The following is a 17,240-nucleotide window of genomic DNA, read 5'->3' as shown; positions in this document are numbered from 1 at the left end:
AGTTTCAAATCATTTAACATTAGGTACATAAGGTACACAATTTACTGAATTTGCATATGGATAAAGAGGGAGGTCATTTTCTAGTAAATCCCGTAAAGGTGTGTGTTATAAGGCCTAAAAATAGTAGTAGAACGATAAGGTGCTCTATATATTTGTATTCCCTATTGAATAGAACAATAGGAAATTTTTTTTTTTTATAACCGTACCTGGAATATCTTTAAAAAATACGAAATTTCTATCAAACGCTTTGTTTGGCTCAAACTGACAAAAATTTAAAAAAAAATATAATTATAATAATAATGTTTTCTATAGGTACAAGGTAAAGGTTAAGAACAATCTATACCATTAAACAAAGGAAGAAGCCATTCTTTACAGGTTGATTTATTCAAGGTGACAAAAATTAGTTTTATGTTTGTGGAATTTCATGTTTGTTTGCTTTGAATTAGAATGTTTCAATGTGCATTGTTTCATTTCAATTTCACTACAGCAAACAACTACATTTTAGAACATTTTTTTCTGTAAATTAAACTTTCATTATCGAAAAACTAACTAGTTTTTCAACTATATTTTGGTCAATCTTTATTATAAAAAAAAATATTCTGGCTTTAAAATAGGATTTGAAACTAAAAATGACATACTACACAACAAGCAAAGAAAGAATATACAACTTAAAGAAACCTTGATGAAAAGAAAAGACAATTTATACATTTAGATACATTTACATGCAACCTCCACTTTGAATCTCTTATCTATAATATAGATTGTATATCTGAATGTTTTCAAAATTGTCTGTATGTAATTTGTTGTGTTGGTTTGTTTCACTAAGTCATTGTATTAATGATTTGTTAAAGTTTCATTTTAATGTTCACTGCTCGTACAACCTGTAAAGAATGGCTGCTTCCTTTGTTTAATGATATAGATTGTTCTTAACCTTTACCTTGTACCTATAGAAAGCATTATTATTATAATTATATTTTTTTTAAATTTTTGTCAGTTTGAGCCAAACAAAGCATTTGATAGAAATTTCTTATTTTTTAAAGATATTCCAGGTACGGTTATCAAAAAAAAAAAAAAAAATTCCTTATTGTTCTATTCAATAGGGAATACAAATATATAGAGCACCTTATCATTCTACTACTATTTTTAGGCCTTATAACACACACCTTTACGGGATTTACTAGAAAATGACCTCCCTCTTAGTTAGCAAAACCAAGAAAAAGGCAATTCCATTTGTGACATCAACAACAACAAAAATGTCGTCTGTTGTGAATACCATGTTAAGTTAGAAGGATTATTGTGTCTGATTGGCCATATTTGATAATAAATCTAATATCGTGCTAGACATCGTGAACAAAAATCTTTCATTGTCCTATCCCTTTATCTATTAATCATAAGCCTTTATATTCCAAAAGTTGCCAAGAAACTAATTTCAATATCAGAGTCGATAATTTTAGCTTACATATTCATTTAATTAATCCAACTATTGCATCTGATATACAGATTGCATTAAGATTACATAATTCTACATGGCATAATCATTTAAAAACGTCCCTACGTCCGACCGTTCTCACAGTAAGCTAAGAGTCCTTTAGAGCTGTAAGAATGAACGAATCAATTTTATCATTACTCGACTACCTAATTTTTATTTTACTCTAGTTCTGGACATAATTGTCCTAGTGAGGTTAAACAAAAAGCATGAAATCGTAGATAGCTTAAAAAATCAATAGAAACACCTCTGAAAAGAAAAGGATATTAATTTCAATGTTTTGCTTTCTGTGTATGTTTAAATTTCACTAGTAATACATCTTATTTAGAAGTAGAAAAGGTTAAAAGTCTAATTATGTAATTTTACTAGGAAGATAGTGCAGTGATGTGAACCGATTTTAGTTCGTATAATATCCTTTAATATTTGTATTTTGTATGTCTTACTAAAATTAGAAGCTCAGTGCCGAAATGATACCTACCCTCAAAATTGTTAAAATAAATTACAAGTTAACCCTACCCCATGAAAAATTCTTCCCGGGGTTAAACAAAGGGGGGGGGGGGGGGGAGTGGTGACTCTTCACACGACTTACCAGCAATTTTATTTTGGGTGCTACTCCCTTAGTTTCAAGAGATAATTGAGGTAACTTGAGGTAATTAGTGACCCAGCCCAAAAGATTTTACCCAATTATCTCTAAAAATAATTGAGTAGCAACCAAAATAGAATTGCTGGTATGTCGTGTGACGAGTCACCACATCCCCCCTCCCTTGGATACATCAAATATACCTACACTATACAAATAAGGGGCGTCGTAGCTTAGTGGTAACACACTGAGTTACGGTGATGAGAGTTCGAGTTCTAATCCCCATGTGGCAACTTGAATTTCTCAGTTGAATACATTCACGCAACTTCCCCTGGTTGTGTAAGAAGGGGATTATTGAGTAGGTTTGGATACTCAATAGTAACGTACATAATATCAGTACTACCCTTATCCCAAGCTCCTCTGCGGTGAGCGTCATTCATTACGGTGACTTAATTTGGGACACCTGCCATACTCGGCGAGGGTGAGGTAATAATGAGTAGCTCTCATGAGATAGCGGGTCAAGTCATAATGTGCTTGAACGTGGAGCTTGATAGCACTAGTGGCTATACAAAAGTGTCTCAGCCTACTCCATGACTACTTAGGTCCAAACCCTAAGAAACTATGGCTAATCAATCAATCAATCAACACTATACAAATAACGAGATTAAAGTCAATTAAAATTCTATGTACATTATATCCCACTGTGAATGAAGTCATCCTTGTTAAAACTACATCATTCTTTTAACAAGAACAGGTATGTCCACAACTATAACAGGCTAAATACATTTCAGAATAGTTAAATGCAATACAGTATTCATGTAACTATATTATGATCCATTCAGTAAATGGTATGCTTAAACAGATTTTAATGATTTTATAGAGTATCTTTACAAGGGCGTTTTCCTCTTAGGAAAGGGGGGGGGGGGAAATGTGGTGACTCGTGCCACGACATACCAGCAATTTTATTTTGGGTGCTAATCCCTTAGTTTTAGAGATAATTGGATGAAATCTTTTGGGTTTGGTCAGTAATTACTCCAACTACTGGTATCTTTCAAAAAAAAACGGCGGCGGGACCGCCGCTCCCGCCGCCCGCCTCCGTTTTCCGCCGCCACCAAAAAATTTTTTTTTTGCATTTCTCGCCGAATTAGGCAATTTCGAATCATTTGAGACCATGTTATTTTTTTTTTTAAATTTTCCCCTTACAAGCAGCCCTGCGGGGGGACTTTTTCATTTTTTTCAAATTCTCGTATATAAAGGTATATCTTAAATACAGTACTTCTCCTGGTATTTTGAAGATATTGAAACAAAATCTTTTTAGGTTGGTAAGTAAAAAATATTTGAATTAAGAAAACGGCGGCGGGACCGCCGCTCCCGCCGTCCGCCACCGTTTTCCGCCGCCAACAATTTTTGTACATTAAGGTATATCTTAAATTCAGTTGTAGGTACTCCTGTGATTTAAAAGATATTGAAACAAAATATTTTTAGGTAGGTCAGTAACTAATGGCAGAGGTACGACTGCGGAAAACAGCGGCGGGACCGCCACTCCCGCCGACCTACGCCGAGACCATGTTTTTTTTCTTCAAATTTTTCCCCTTATAACTAACCCTGCGGGGGGACATTTTTTTCAAATTCTCGTTTATCATAGTATATCTTAAATTCATGGCTTCTCCTTTGCTTTTTGAGATATTATAACAAATCTTTTTATGGTTCAGTAAAAAACTTTATATACGAGAATTTGAAAAAAATGACTAAGTCCCCCCGCAGGGCTGCTTGTAAGGGGAAAAATTTTTGAAAAAAATAACATGGTCTCAAATGATTTTAAATTGCCTAATTCGGCGAGAAATGCAAAAAAAAAAATTTTTTTGTTAGCGGCGGAAAACGGCGGCGGACGGCGGGAGCGGCGGTCCCGCCGGTCCCGCTGCCGTTTTCTTAATTCAACTATTTTTTACTTACCAACCTAAAAAGATTTTGTTTCAATATCTTCAAAATCACAGGAGAAGTACTGTATTTAAGATATACCTTGATATACGAGAATTTGAAAAAAATGAAAAAGTCCCCCCGCAGGGTTGCTTGTAAGAGGAAAATTTTTTGAAAAAAATAACATGGTCTCAAATCATTCCAAATTGCCTAATTCGGCGAGAAATGCAAAAAAAAAATTTTTTTATTAGCGGCGGAAAACGGCGGCGGACGGCGGGAGCGGCGGTCCCGCCGCCGTTTTCTTAATTCAAATATTTTTTACTTACCAACCTAAAAATAAAATTGCTGGTATGTCGTGGCACGAGTCACCACATTTCCCCCCCCCCCTTTTTTTCAATTTTGAAAATTTGAGTATCCCCCCCCCCCTCGACAACGAACAACTATTTTAGTTTAGGTTATAGGCTAGGGAGCCGAGCGCTGCGGCTAGGCAGGCAAGGGGCCGAGCGCTTCGGCTAGGCAGGCTATGGAGCCGAGCGCTGCGGCCAGAGTTGTTCGTTGTCGGGTGGGGGGGTTACTCAAATTTTCAAAATTGAAAAAAAAATTTCTAATAGGATAATACCCTTTACAAGTGCTTTAGTATGCGGAAATCTAGTTCAGAGACAAATTGACGCCAAGACATTTCATATTTATAGAGTAGCTGCGCCACTAAAGATACATCTTTCTTTAACAAGCCTGCAGAACAAAACAGAAGGGCAAACGCATTGACTAACATTTTCTTTGACAAAAAGTTAACCTTTGATTAAGCAATGATTTGGCGTAAACTTTTAGCGTGCACAAAAAAAAAGATGGACATGAATGTAAACATAGTCTTGAACTTTTTAGTAGCGCAACTACTCTATGTATTTGTGTTATATATCCATCCAAATGCCCACACATATCTTGAAGAATAAAATAGTTAAGAATACTATTTCTTCCCAATTTCTGTCTAAGAATGTGACTGGAAAATCTTTAAAATGTTTAAACAAAACTTATTTTTGTTCATAACTAATATTTACTGTAGATCATAAAATTCTTTTTTTGTTTGTGTAATCTAAAATATCAATAGGTATCTTGTAATTGCTGCATTTCTTATGAACTTATTAGTCCTTGTCTTAAATGGCGAGATGAAGAATTTAAAAAGGATAAAAAATATAATGTCACTATCGACTTGTCCTTCAACAGAGAATGATGTTTTTATATTATCTAAAGAGGGATTTGGGACATTTTAGGTCAAGTTTGTCCATTTTACGGATGTGATTAGGTTATACTTAACCAATCTATATGTTAAAATTAATAGTGCAAAAGTTTGTACACTAACAGTTCCGAAATACCATGAAAATAAAAGTGCCCAAAGTTTAGCGAGCTAACGATTTGGGCCCCAGAGTAGTTTACAGTCCAATGTCCCATCCCTCTCTGTATTATTGGGGTAGAAATGAATCCTTTTGCTAGTCTTAACTTTAGAGTAAATTTAAATAATAACTAGCCGATAAAACAATTAATTCCTTTCTATATAATTTCCAAGTTTTATTTAATTACAAGTGCAGTGTAACATTAAATAGAAAAGATTGGTGAAAAATCCCCCTTTCCTTTATTAAACAATGAATATATTAAACTGTTCTTTAATGGCGGAAATAAAAAAAGATGCGGGTAAAAACACCCATGTTTAGTTAATGGGTAAGAACAGTGCCTTGCATATAAAGATTATGACTTAGATCAGAAATAAAGAATAATCTTAACTTAATGCTTTGAGCTAATCATTCAGAAAATGTGAAGACAATTAAACCTTAATAATAATCGTAATTATGACTGGGAATTGTTCTGCATCTATAACTTTGTATGATTATTATTAGGTACTTACACATTTTTAAAATGTCCTGTATATATAATTTGTTGTCTATGAAACGGGCATGATGACGTAATTAAACGCAGAACATCCTACGCACTACGCATCTTATGGATAGGGATATACTTAGCTTACAGAAATATATGGACTGATAATCTGTACATTAACAACATTATTAAAAAATGCACTAAATAAAAATAAGCCTTAAACAAATAAAGTTAAGCTAACGAATAAAAAAAACTAAGAAATACATAGATAAATGCTTATGATCTTTAACTTACAATTTTAGAAGACTATCTCATATTAGTGAGATGATTATTATAATTTCAGCCGCCTATCTTATGTGTATAAAAGCCGAGTATAACCTATTCCTTAAGAGTGTCAGGGACTAACGGACAGATATTAGGATATTTGGGAGGCAAATAATATTCTACAATTATTTTACTTTATCCATCTCCCTGCAAAGTTAATAATATAGGCATAAACTACAGTTCCTTGCATTAGGTGGTGTGACTTTACTTTCCCTTAATAGTTATTTCTCGCATCGTATTATAAACGGCTTTCCGCGGATATAGAATGTATGTACAATTATGAGATTAAAACTAGTTTTTTTAGCACTGAGGTGCCAAAGGCACTGGCTAAAAAAACTGGTTTTAATCTTATGATTGTACATTTTTATATTCGTAGAAAGCTGGTTATAATACGATGCTAGACATAGTTTTTTCGTATGGATGAGAACCGGTTCCTATCCACCGGATTCGAATGAATACGAGAAATATTTTTATCAGTGCAGCCGATCCCCAGCTATTTAAAGGGATGAGAATATGGACGGAAGGTTAAAGTACCAAGTAATGATGAAAAATAAAGTGAACCACTTGTACTACAATATTATCAAAAAACTTGGAAACTGATACTTTAAAGAACTAATTAAGAATTAAGTTTTAAGATAAAGAATCACAAATAGGGGTTTGAAAATTTGAAAAAGTACCTATATACAAATTCTAAATATTAACTTTTTGGCTTAATATTTGGCTGTATTAAACTGGTTTTTATGCGGAAACAATTGAACACTCCGTTGGGTAGAAAGAGAATGAAAATTGAAATAGGATAATTGAAAGAATGAGCTCATGACATATTTTAGGTTAGTTATGAATTATGATTTAACAAGCTTTCAATAGATAGGCAATCAAATAATGATTTACTAGATGCTGCGCCCCAAGAAAATTGGGGATCCCCAACTATTAATTTTCAACAAGGATTATTTTTAAACAATACTAAGCTAATTTAATAGCCTTATAAATGTGTCTGTTGCTCGGTCGGTAAGGCTTTAATCCTTACCCTCATCCGCGCATAAGCCTCAAATTTAGTAACAAGACAATTCAACCAGCTGAATTTTAAAGTTATAAAATGGCGGCTGCCGAGCCCTCCAAGCCATCCAACAGGCAAGCGCACCATATAAACACATAACAAATAAATATAGTTAACAAAGCATTGCACTAAAACCGTCCTTGCTTTTACAAGCAAAAAGCAACTTTTAATTATAAGATTGTATGAAATGTATTTTATGTTAATAATGTATGACGCAACATGACGCTTTAAATTTATATTTTGCGTATATAAAAAGATGTGAGTAGGTGTTCTTCAAACATAAAAACATGACCGATAGGCTTATCTTAAATACAGATTTTTTGTTGGAAAAAAATAACAAGGATACAAAATAATCATATAAGCAAATACTAAATAAAAATTGCAATTGTGCCCCTAGAGGCCTCTAGTAAGTAAAAAAATGAAAATCTGATTGATATCTTGAGAGTCATTTAGTGTTGAAATAACACGACATTTTTACACTTAAATAAACATTAGGCCTCAAACTTTTTAACAAATAAAAGTATTTTTTATTTCCTATCTATTGAGGGGGAAGCATTAAATAGCATTAAACCTGCCCTCTAGGGCTCTTTAAAGATAACCGAGCCGAAATATATATTAATTGTACATTTATCTTGTATAGTCCCTTTCGGGGCGAATCGTCGTATTTTTAAAATGGATTTTTAGTTATTTTAGGATAGGTTAGGTGATTGCCCCACAGGGTAAGGCAATTGGCCCCGCAGGGTTAGAGCCCCCCGCAAGGGGCTAGAAATAGGTGCGTTGCCACCAAAGGGACAATACCCCAAATGCCTAAGTTAAATCTATGTAATCTGCTAAAAATCTTTTTAATAATGATTTGTTTCCTCGGTTTATTAATCTGTTGGGCCGTATCAATCCTATAGACACTGTGGGGTCTGGTCAGAGGCCGGGGAGGGGCGGGCTCATTTGGGTTGAACTGTTCACTGTAGGGCCGGGACATGGGCTTTGGCGGGGCAGCTTCGTTTGGGTTAAATTGGCCACTCCGCCTTCTCATTACAGCTGCGAATTCCTGAGAAAAATATCTTATTTGTAAATAAGAAAGAAACTACAGCTCCATCTTCCAAGTCCAACCAATCTTTGCAAGCTGTATAAGGCAGGATAAAAATTTATTGTCTGCTGATATTTCTGAAAATGTCTTAACTATCTAAATCAGAAAGTCAAAGAGGACAGATGCAATTCAATTCTGGAATAACAGGACAATTTAACGTAAATTAATGTTCCATCAAATTATTACAAGCTACATAAATGGATTGGAGTTATGTTAATCTGTAATTTATTGCACTATCCCTGAATTTAATTTAAGATTAAAGTTTACTTTATTTAAAAGGTCATATCAATTCTGTAGTGATTTCTTGTTTATGGGTCATAACAATTAGCTTCTCTAACTATCAATATCACACGCCTGTCAAATTTGTGACGTGGTTTCTCCGACACAGACTTTAACCCATTCACGTCATACAACTAACAGACGAATTGTTATTTCTTATTAGACATAAAGCTGCACAGGGAGAGGGGAGGGGGGTGAAATATTTTGCAGCCAGGGGAAAAAATAATCACCCCTGAACTTGCAGGATAATATATTTTTACCTTGACAAAGGCAGGTTGTTCCGAGTCTGATCTGGAGGTGTCCATCCTGTCCCTGGAGCCAGCATAATAAAAGCTGGAGCCAGGTGGGGGTGACTCCAGTGATCTATAGGTAACAGGATTCTTATATTAAGTGGAACAAAAACCCATCAACAACAAGGTGGTTTAATCCATGAGCATGGAAATGTAAGTGTGGCATTAGAGACAGTCAACCCATTCATTGCAGAACATTTTAATCTACCTAAGCTCTAACTTTACATCTAAATTTGTGAGGCAAAATGTAGCAAACAGTAGCATACTTACTCCTTTTATCTATCTATGTCCACACATTAACATAACATTAATAGAAAAATAATTAAGTAGATAAGGTACAAAATAAGGTAAAACGTCAGCATAATAAAAGAATCCATTCCTGCGAAGTGAAAACTTGAATGACCCAGTTGTGGAGGCCGACAAAGCCCCACCAGATCCTAACCCAGATCCAACCCTCTCAGGAGTGGGGAATATTGGCGGTTTGCTGGCTGAAAGTGTTTGGGCAGTTGGGCTTAACACACTCCCTAAAAAATTATGAAGCATGTTAAGTTTTCTATCGTCGAAAGAGTCAAAATTACAAATATACTTGCAATTGTCCTTTTTGTGTTAAAATACTTATGTTTATAAACTAGATAGGTATCATTTTAGGGGGGTAAATGAGGATTGTAATGTACAAAAATATATAAACTTTCTACCAATAATATTTATCTACAACACGCGCTTCAGTTTTTAGGTGATCTGTGGAGTAGGTTTGCTATCTTAAATCTATGCATACCTGGAGATTCTGGATTTGGCTGAGAAAAGTTCAACTTTGCAAGTTTCAGATCTAAACTCGTTGGAAGCTGTGAGTGGCTGGCAGACAGCTGTTTCTTACTGGCATGCAGCTGGTGTTTGTTGGCGACAGGAAGCAGTGGCTTATTGGCGGAAGTATATTCATTCTGACTTGCTGGCGGTATCTCATCACCTCTATTTATAGATTGTAAGCTAAAGTTATCAGTTGGCAGCATGTAATGCTGACTGATAACTGTGCAGTTTTCATCAGCAGCTGATTTGGCAGCTTGTTTTTGCTGCTGTGAGAAAGAAGACGGCAGTGGAAGCAAATCTGACTGGATGGATTTATTGGCAGGATCAGAAACGGCGGCTGAGATCTTATCTGTTGATCCAAAGCTGTTGGCGACGGCGGTTGATGTAGTTGGCATCTGATTGGTAAAAGAATTAGATTCTGGCATATGATTAGTTGAATAGCTGGCAGCTGTTTTCAGGTCAGTGGCAGGTTGACTGGAAGCTCCAGAGAATTGTGCTGGGCTTGGTTGTTCTTAAAAGATTAACATTAATTAGAGTAATATTACAACTCAAGAAAAAAAGTTAATCTTCACTTTTACAAAATATAATTTTTTTCTACATGATAATGTACAATCAACAAGGACAATAATTTAATTTTTTTGAGGACTTGACAAGAGAAAAAAGTAAATGCACAAGATTTATTTCCCTCAGTCAAATTATTTATTGCTAGTGGATTTATATATAAATATACTATCATTTTTAAAAAAAATACTCAACTTTGTTTAAAATGACAGGTGTTTTACCTAAGCTTCATTTATATCATTTAAAGGCATGGACACGGATTTATTTGCCAAAATAATAAAATTCTAGCAATGTATAAAAATACCAACAAGTTTAAAAGCCTAGAAATTTGTCTGTCCATACTATTTAAAGCTCACGATAACGAATACAGTTAGATACTGCATTTCAGAAAAGCTTTGTTTTGGTCTAGGAGAGGCTAATATTTTGCAAGTAATATACTATTACTCAAACCTATCACAAATTAAGAATTTCCAACCCTCTTCTAATAGGATAATAGATAATCTCAGGAACGAAATTCTCGAAACTTGCATTTTAAAAAGTCCTCTTATTTATTCAGAAAGATAAAAAATTAAACCTGGTACTTTTCTCCTCCTTCTAGGCACAGTTGTGATTCCTTTTATTAAATCCGGAGAAACTAGACCTTCACGTTCTCGTTCTCCTAGAATATCAAATTTTTAAATTATAAACGGGAGCCTAACTGTCATTTAGGATTTATAAATTGGCTTTTTATCTTAGAAAAGCTTCATATTGGCATCGGCAGGTTTAAGGCTATTTTAAAAAGAGTAAATGATATGGGACAAAATCTTTGAAGTAAGTTTATTGAAAAAAATGTTCTATAATATCTTAGAAATATGCTTAGACAAATGTATTTTATGACAAATGTACCTTTATGACAAATGTTTTTATGACAAACGTACCTTTATGATAAATGTTTTTATGACAAACATACCTTTATGACAAATGTTTTTATAAAAAGTGTACTATTATGACAAATATATTTTTGACAAGTGTATTTATGACATGTGAATTTATGACAAAAATTACTGAGCCTATTTTAGCAGATTATATAAAATAAATTGATGGAACTATCCCTTGTCAACCGTTTAAAAGATATTGAATGTTGATATTATAATTAAATTATACCAATAGTGGGTGTTAAACTGGTCATAACAGAGCTCTAATTGATGTAAGGACAAAATATCAGTCTTGTTATTTGCATTTTTACAAACCAACCAATTGTAGAGCATATTTGTTTTGTATAATTTTCTTTAAAAACAATTTATTTTCTTAATATTTCTATATTCTTTCTTTCTATTTTATGTACGAAAAAAGTATAACATACACGGTATTGTATGAACTCTAAATGTCATTGACGTGCATTTGGTGGCAACATGTGTCCAAATAAACTTGATTAAACATTATCAAATATGCACTGCACACCTTTCTTGGAGAAGGATAATGTCAAAAAGTAGCACAGCAATAAAACTCAGGAATCTAAAGAGATAAGACTATGGCGATAAAGTACAGTACACCCCCAATGATGATACACAATATTACCCCTTTTTTAGATTACAATTAGTGGTTTAAACGTTTGGACACTCATCTTAATGAGTCTGCCAATCAATATTAAATAAAAGTCCCCAAAGTTGTTAAATCAACGAATAAGAAAACGTTATTATAAGACTTTGGGGACTAGTGTAATTAACAGCCTAATGTCCCCTCCTTCCCTGAAAAAAACTATATTTTTAGTTCGTAAAGAAAGTCTTTATAACACAAACTCCTGTGGCGAGAGCATCACTTACAGAGGAAACAAAATATGGGACACCTGTCTCATTCAAAATTGGTTTTACCCAGGGATCTAATTCTAAAGGGATAAGACAAAGGCAGATAAATTGATGTACATACTCAATAATAATAAACAAGATTACCCTTGTAGATTACAATTAATGGTTGAAACGTTTCGACACTCAACTTAATAAACAAACCAATCAAAATTCAATAATAGTCCTAAAAGTTGTTAAGCCAACAAATAAGAAAACTTCATTGTAAAACTTTGGGGACTAGTGTAATAAACAGCTTAATGAACCCTTCCTCCCTGGATTTTACCTACAGTAGTGTTATTTACCTGGACTGTAATTGGTACTAGGTGGACGGTCCATGAGGCTGTCTCGACTACTAGGTGGACGGTCCAAGAGGCTATCTCGACTCTCATCAACTGAAACTAAACTAGTAATCTCACATTGTTGTTCCTAAAATAAGATTATTATTAACAGAAATAAATACATAACCTTCTTAAGTTTTTCAACTTATCAAACAATATTAGTGGAATAAAGTAGGACATCTGGCATACTAGGACAATGTTTACGTAATAACATGTAATAAAAATTCGGATTTGATGGCAACGGGAAGTAACATAGTGGTGTAAATCATAAAATAACAGCGCATTTGCTTCTAATTTTGTACATTATCTCATTCACTTGCTTAGGTTTCCAAAACCTTTTTAATATTATATCCCGTAAGATGCTTACTATAAAATATTTAGTTGTTGATAGTAGTTTAGTAGTTTGGGAGATAAATTGATATACATCCCGATAATAATATCAAACTTATTGTTTTATAAGTTTGAACAATTCTTGTTTCTTGTCTGAACCAACCAATCAAAAGGGATAGTTTCACGAAGTGCATTTTAAAAAAAAATAGTGAACTGTAAGTTTTTTCTATTTTAAATAACGTAGTAGTTCATAATATAAAGTTATTGATTAAAATTAAAAGATTTGACCAGGGATTTTCCTTAAAAAATGAGTTTTTCATTTTTATTTTCAACTTCGTTGCATGTTATATATGGCAAAAACTTTTTTGTCATAAATACAACCTTAGATAGCATTTACTAGTTAATAGAACTTCAAACTTTTTATACAACAAAATACACATAACAACAAAGAATGACCAATAAAATATTTATTATAGTACTTAGAGAAGTGATCTTTTTATATGTCTTAGTAGAATATATTAGGCATTGGATTGATATGATTATGTGATAAAGAATTTTAACATTGACCTGACCGAACTTTTTTTATTTGACAATATCTAGAAAAGTTAGTGATTTGCAACATAAATTACATGAGAATGGTCTTTTTATATATATATATATATAAATATGTTGTATGGTTAGTTGGTATTTCCGCGTGAGATAATGTGTATATTGTAAGTAAACCGGACGGTTTTCTTTATTTTTTTAAAAAGAATCTATAGAAAACCTGTCCTATTATGAACCGGACGTTATTTTTTATGTTTTTTAAGTAACTTGTCCCAAGGGGAACCCCTGTTCAATTTTTTATAACTCTTGTGAAATATGTGGAAAAAGATTCTCTGATATTGGTGTTTTGGCTATACATATTTGGAAAAAAAATGGACCATTCTCATGTAATTTATGTGGCAAATCACTTTGACTTTTTTAGATAATGTCAAATAAAAAAAGTTTGGTCTGGTCAATGTTAAAAATTCTTTAACATATAATCATATCTATCCAATGCCTAATATATTCTACTAAGACATATAAAAGTTCACTACTCTAAGTACCTTAACTCTTTAAATACACTTCTTAGAACTATCCCTTTATTAAAAGAACTCAAAGATATAATGGCAACAAATGAGAGAAAATGATTGTACAACTTTTGGTTCTAGTATTATTTACTCTCCAAAGTTCCTCCCTTCCTTAACACAATACAGTATGACGTAAAGGTACTTACACTAGGTGAAGGTCTTCTCCTACTTAATCTCGTTGCACTTGTACTATTGGACGGTTCGGGTATCACCTGAAAAAAATTTATTAAAATTTACTTGCTTAGAGTTCTACCTAGGGTTATATGGTTTAAGTACCTATCAATATAAAGATGATATTTTAGGATAAATATTAAATTTGGGATACCTGCAATAATCAGGTTAGGATTAGGTAGGTGATAACTCAAGTAATAGATGCAGTTCTTTTATTTGGTTATGAAATGCCTAGGTATGAGAAAACATCTTGTTTCTCATAACTATAAACACCAGAACACTTTGGTAGACACAACAACCTCTAGTTATATTCTATTTCATTAAATATTTATAAATACCTACCTGATAAATATGTTCAGGGGATTCAATATTTCTACGGTTATATCTCTCCAAAGAATTAGACCTATAGAGTAGCTCAAACTCCAAGGTTTCTCTGCGCTGCTCCCAGCCGCTAGTCTCCCCAGAGCCGCGCGAATCAAATGACCCGCGGCGATCCATAGACCCATACGACCCCGCTTTACTCCTCGAACCCGCGCTTGACGTTCGTGATTTGTTGCCGGCTGATATTGCTGAGTCAGAGCCGCCAGCTGCGGTCTGCTTATTTTTTCCGCCACTGACGACAGTAAGGACATCAGTGCCAGTTGCACCAGCGGTAGACATCCCTGACAGAACTCGGGCGTATCCCGGCGTGCTTCCATCCAGGGAGTAGGCATCATCAATGGCGCCATCTGCAGGAGGGGAATATCGGAGAGGGTCGGGAGAGTCCCGGTGGAAGTGTGCAGAACGACTAGTACCAGCGGCCAGTGGATCTGGGGAGCCGCGGCTTCGGCTCAGGTGTAATTCGCCGCCGGATGAGGTCAGATTATGTCGGGAGGAATTCTAAAATTAGATATTCATAAAAATCGGGTCAATCATAAACATTTACTTAACCTAACCTAACCTAAAATAACCTTTCAAAAGCTAATGTGAAAATACGATGAAACCCGCAACTTCGTTTTCTTTCCATGACCCCATTTTTTATATAGAGGAACATCTACAATTTACCTGGAACCTGTCAGTGCGTCCATCAAATCTACACTTTTTTTGCCCGGATTTTTCGTAGAGGTATGAATTAGACTCTAAGACTAACAGGAGTAAAACGCTAAGATTAGCATTGCAGTTGCTTTAATAAGGTACTTTATAATATAGAACTGTGAAGAAACGGTTGCAGAGCCGCCCGTGCCGCCAAAAACCGGCAAATCCCACTATTTTTTTTTTTTAATTACCACTCTTTTTAACCTTAGAGAGTCTTATTTGTAGAGTAGTTTTAATTACTAAATAGTTATACCTTTGAGCTAGACTTGTGATCCCTCTCTTTCCGACGTCGTCTCTTGTATTCAGTGTAAGAACGCCTGAAATAAAAATATTATGTTGAAAGAATGTACTAAAGCAAGAGGATGTTTGCCAGAATCTTTTGGCTGGTTAATTTTTAAAATATCTAAAATGATTTTTAAAAACTTTGTATAGGCTTTGCACCAAAAGTTTATTTATTTAAAATTCTTTTTATCTTTTTTATGTTTACCTATTCTTTTTGCTAAAAGCAAAAACTGCAATTATGAAACTTTTTTGACAATTGCATAAATAACCAAGAAACAAGTCATCTCTCTGGTCGTGGTCATAATCATAATATCTATCTTATTTACGTCTCGCCCGTATAACCGTAAGCTAAGCACATGCCAAATTCATTAAAATTAACTAGGCCAACAACAAAAGATTCAATTATGCATAAATCAAAGTTTGCGACAAACCAATTTTGCTTCAGATGAAATGATAATGCGGTATGTGTGCGTGTTTGTTTGTACTCATTGAAAAGGGGGGGGGGGGGGGGGCATTGGACTATAAATCATACAAAGTAATGTAAACACCATCTCTAATTCGTTAGCTTAAAAACTTTGAGAACTTGTATCTTGGTTGAACAAAGGGAGGGGGCGGTAGTGACACTTTTTGAAACCAAAACTGAAAGTCAAAGGAACTCAACTAAATAAATAGTTACAGCTTTGAGATTTCACATGGTAGTTGCTATATAGAGGTACAATATGGAACGTTAAGAAACGGCGGTGGAACCGCCGCTCCCGCCGAAATTTATTTTTGTCTTTTCTCGCTATATTAGAAAATTTTTTTTATAAAAATTTCCCTTATATTTTCATTTGACACTTTTTATTTAACATATCAATGTAAAATATTAAAAGTGTCAAGTGCAAATATATTGAACGGCATCATACTTCTAGTAAACTTTAAACCAAACTTGTCTTTTACTGCATTTGCAGCCTTCCACTTTCCTGTCGTTCCTTATATTTGCATTTGGAGAGAAAAGTCGAAAAAAAATTCGGCGGGAAACAGCGGTTTTCGGCAGGAGCAGTGGTTCCGCCGCCGTTTCTTCACAGTTCCATATTATACCTCTTAAAAGCAACTGCCATGTCAAATCTCAGAGCTGTAACTCTGTATTTAGTTGAGTACCTTTGACTTTTTAGTTTTGGTTTCAAAAAGTGTCACTTCCGCCTCCCCCCCCCCTTTTCAGTGTCCATCAATTTACATCAATATTTATATTCTACACAAGGGATAGGTAATTTGTTTAAAGAATTGGGGTTGTACATCAATTTATCGGCTATTATCTTATCTCATCTATGGGTTCGCTAATATCGTTCCTTTTATACTGAGTATATAGCCAACCACAAAATTTGATTGCACGACCTTCGTATGAAGTTCTGGCTGTGCACAATATTTCAAAATTGCAACCATAAGTCATGTATTGGCAAACTGTACCCCAGCCAATAGCCCCTCATATTGGAGTAACCTACCCTTACCACTGTATGAAGTTAACCAAAAGTATAAATTATAACTAACTGAACCTAACCAATCTATCAATTGGCTACCTTGCGAAACCGTTGCAAATCTATGTTCATCGTTTTACATAATTCTCTCAAAAGGACATTCTCCCTAAGAAGTACAGGGACAGTTTGGTGTAGGCGGGAGTATGCACACACACACACACACGGGCGAGTGCACAGGTGTTTTGGCAAATATATGCGGTATCATCATAGAGATAAATGTTCATTCTTATGCGCAAAAATTTACATTCGTATTACGTACATATTAAAAACAGAAACGCAATAGCAAACAATATCAATAACACAAAGACAGGGAATTGTAGGTAAGGTGGAGTTTTGCTGCATTAG

At 34.3% G+C, this 17,240-nt stretch overlaps 1 protein-coding gene across 2 annotated transcripts in view; it reads right to left on the bottom strand.

The window, feature by feature from the left end:
• Positions 1–17,240, bottom strand: part of LOC145322227 (uncharacterized) — a 123,814-nt gene that overhangs the window by 23,691 nt on the left and 82,883 nt on the right. For both annotated transcript variants that reach the window (XM_080164082.1, XM_080164083.1), the window contains 9 exons: positions 15,353–15,416; positions 14,368–14,904; positions 14,001–14,066; positions 12,377–12,500; positions 10,826–10,909; positions 9,662–10,201; positions 9,268–9,410; positions 8,857–8,961; positions 8,096–8,278 (listed from right to left, as the gene is read on the bottom strand). In XM_080164082.1, the coding sequence (XP_080020208.1) occupies positions 8,096–8,278; positions 8,857–8,961; positions 9,268–9,410; positions 9,662–10,201; positions 10,826–10,909; positions 12,377–12,500; positions 14,001–14,066; positions 14,368–14,904; positions 15,353–15,416 (1,846 nt within the window). The remainder of the gene's footprint in view (positions 1–8,095; positions 8,279–8,856; positions 8,962–9,267; positions 9,411–9,661; positions 10,202–10,825; positions 10,910–12,376; positions 12,501–14,000; positions 14,067–14,367; positions 14,905–15,352; positions 15,417–17,240) is intronic.

This window comes from Acartia tonsa, chromosome 6 (assembly GCF_053477335.1).
Source record: "Acartia tonsa isolate MP-2025a chromosome 6, ASM5347733v1, whole genome shotgun sequence".
Classification (NCBI taxonomy): domain Eukaryota; kingdom Metazoa; phylum Arthropoda; class Copepoda; order Calanoida; family Acartiidae; genus Acartia; species Acartia tonsa.
Note: the sequence above shows the minus strand (reverse complement) of the source record. Positions and strands in the feature narration are given on the sequence as shown.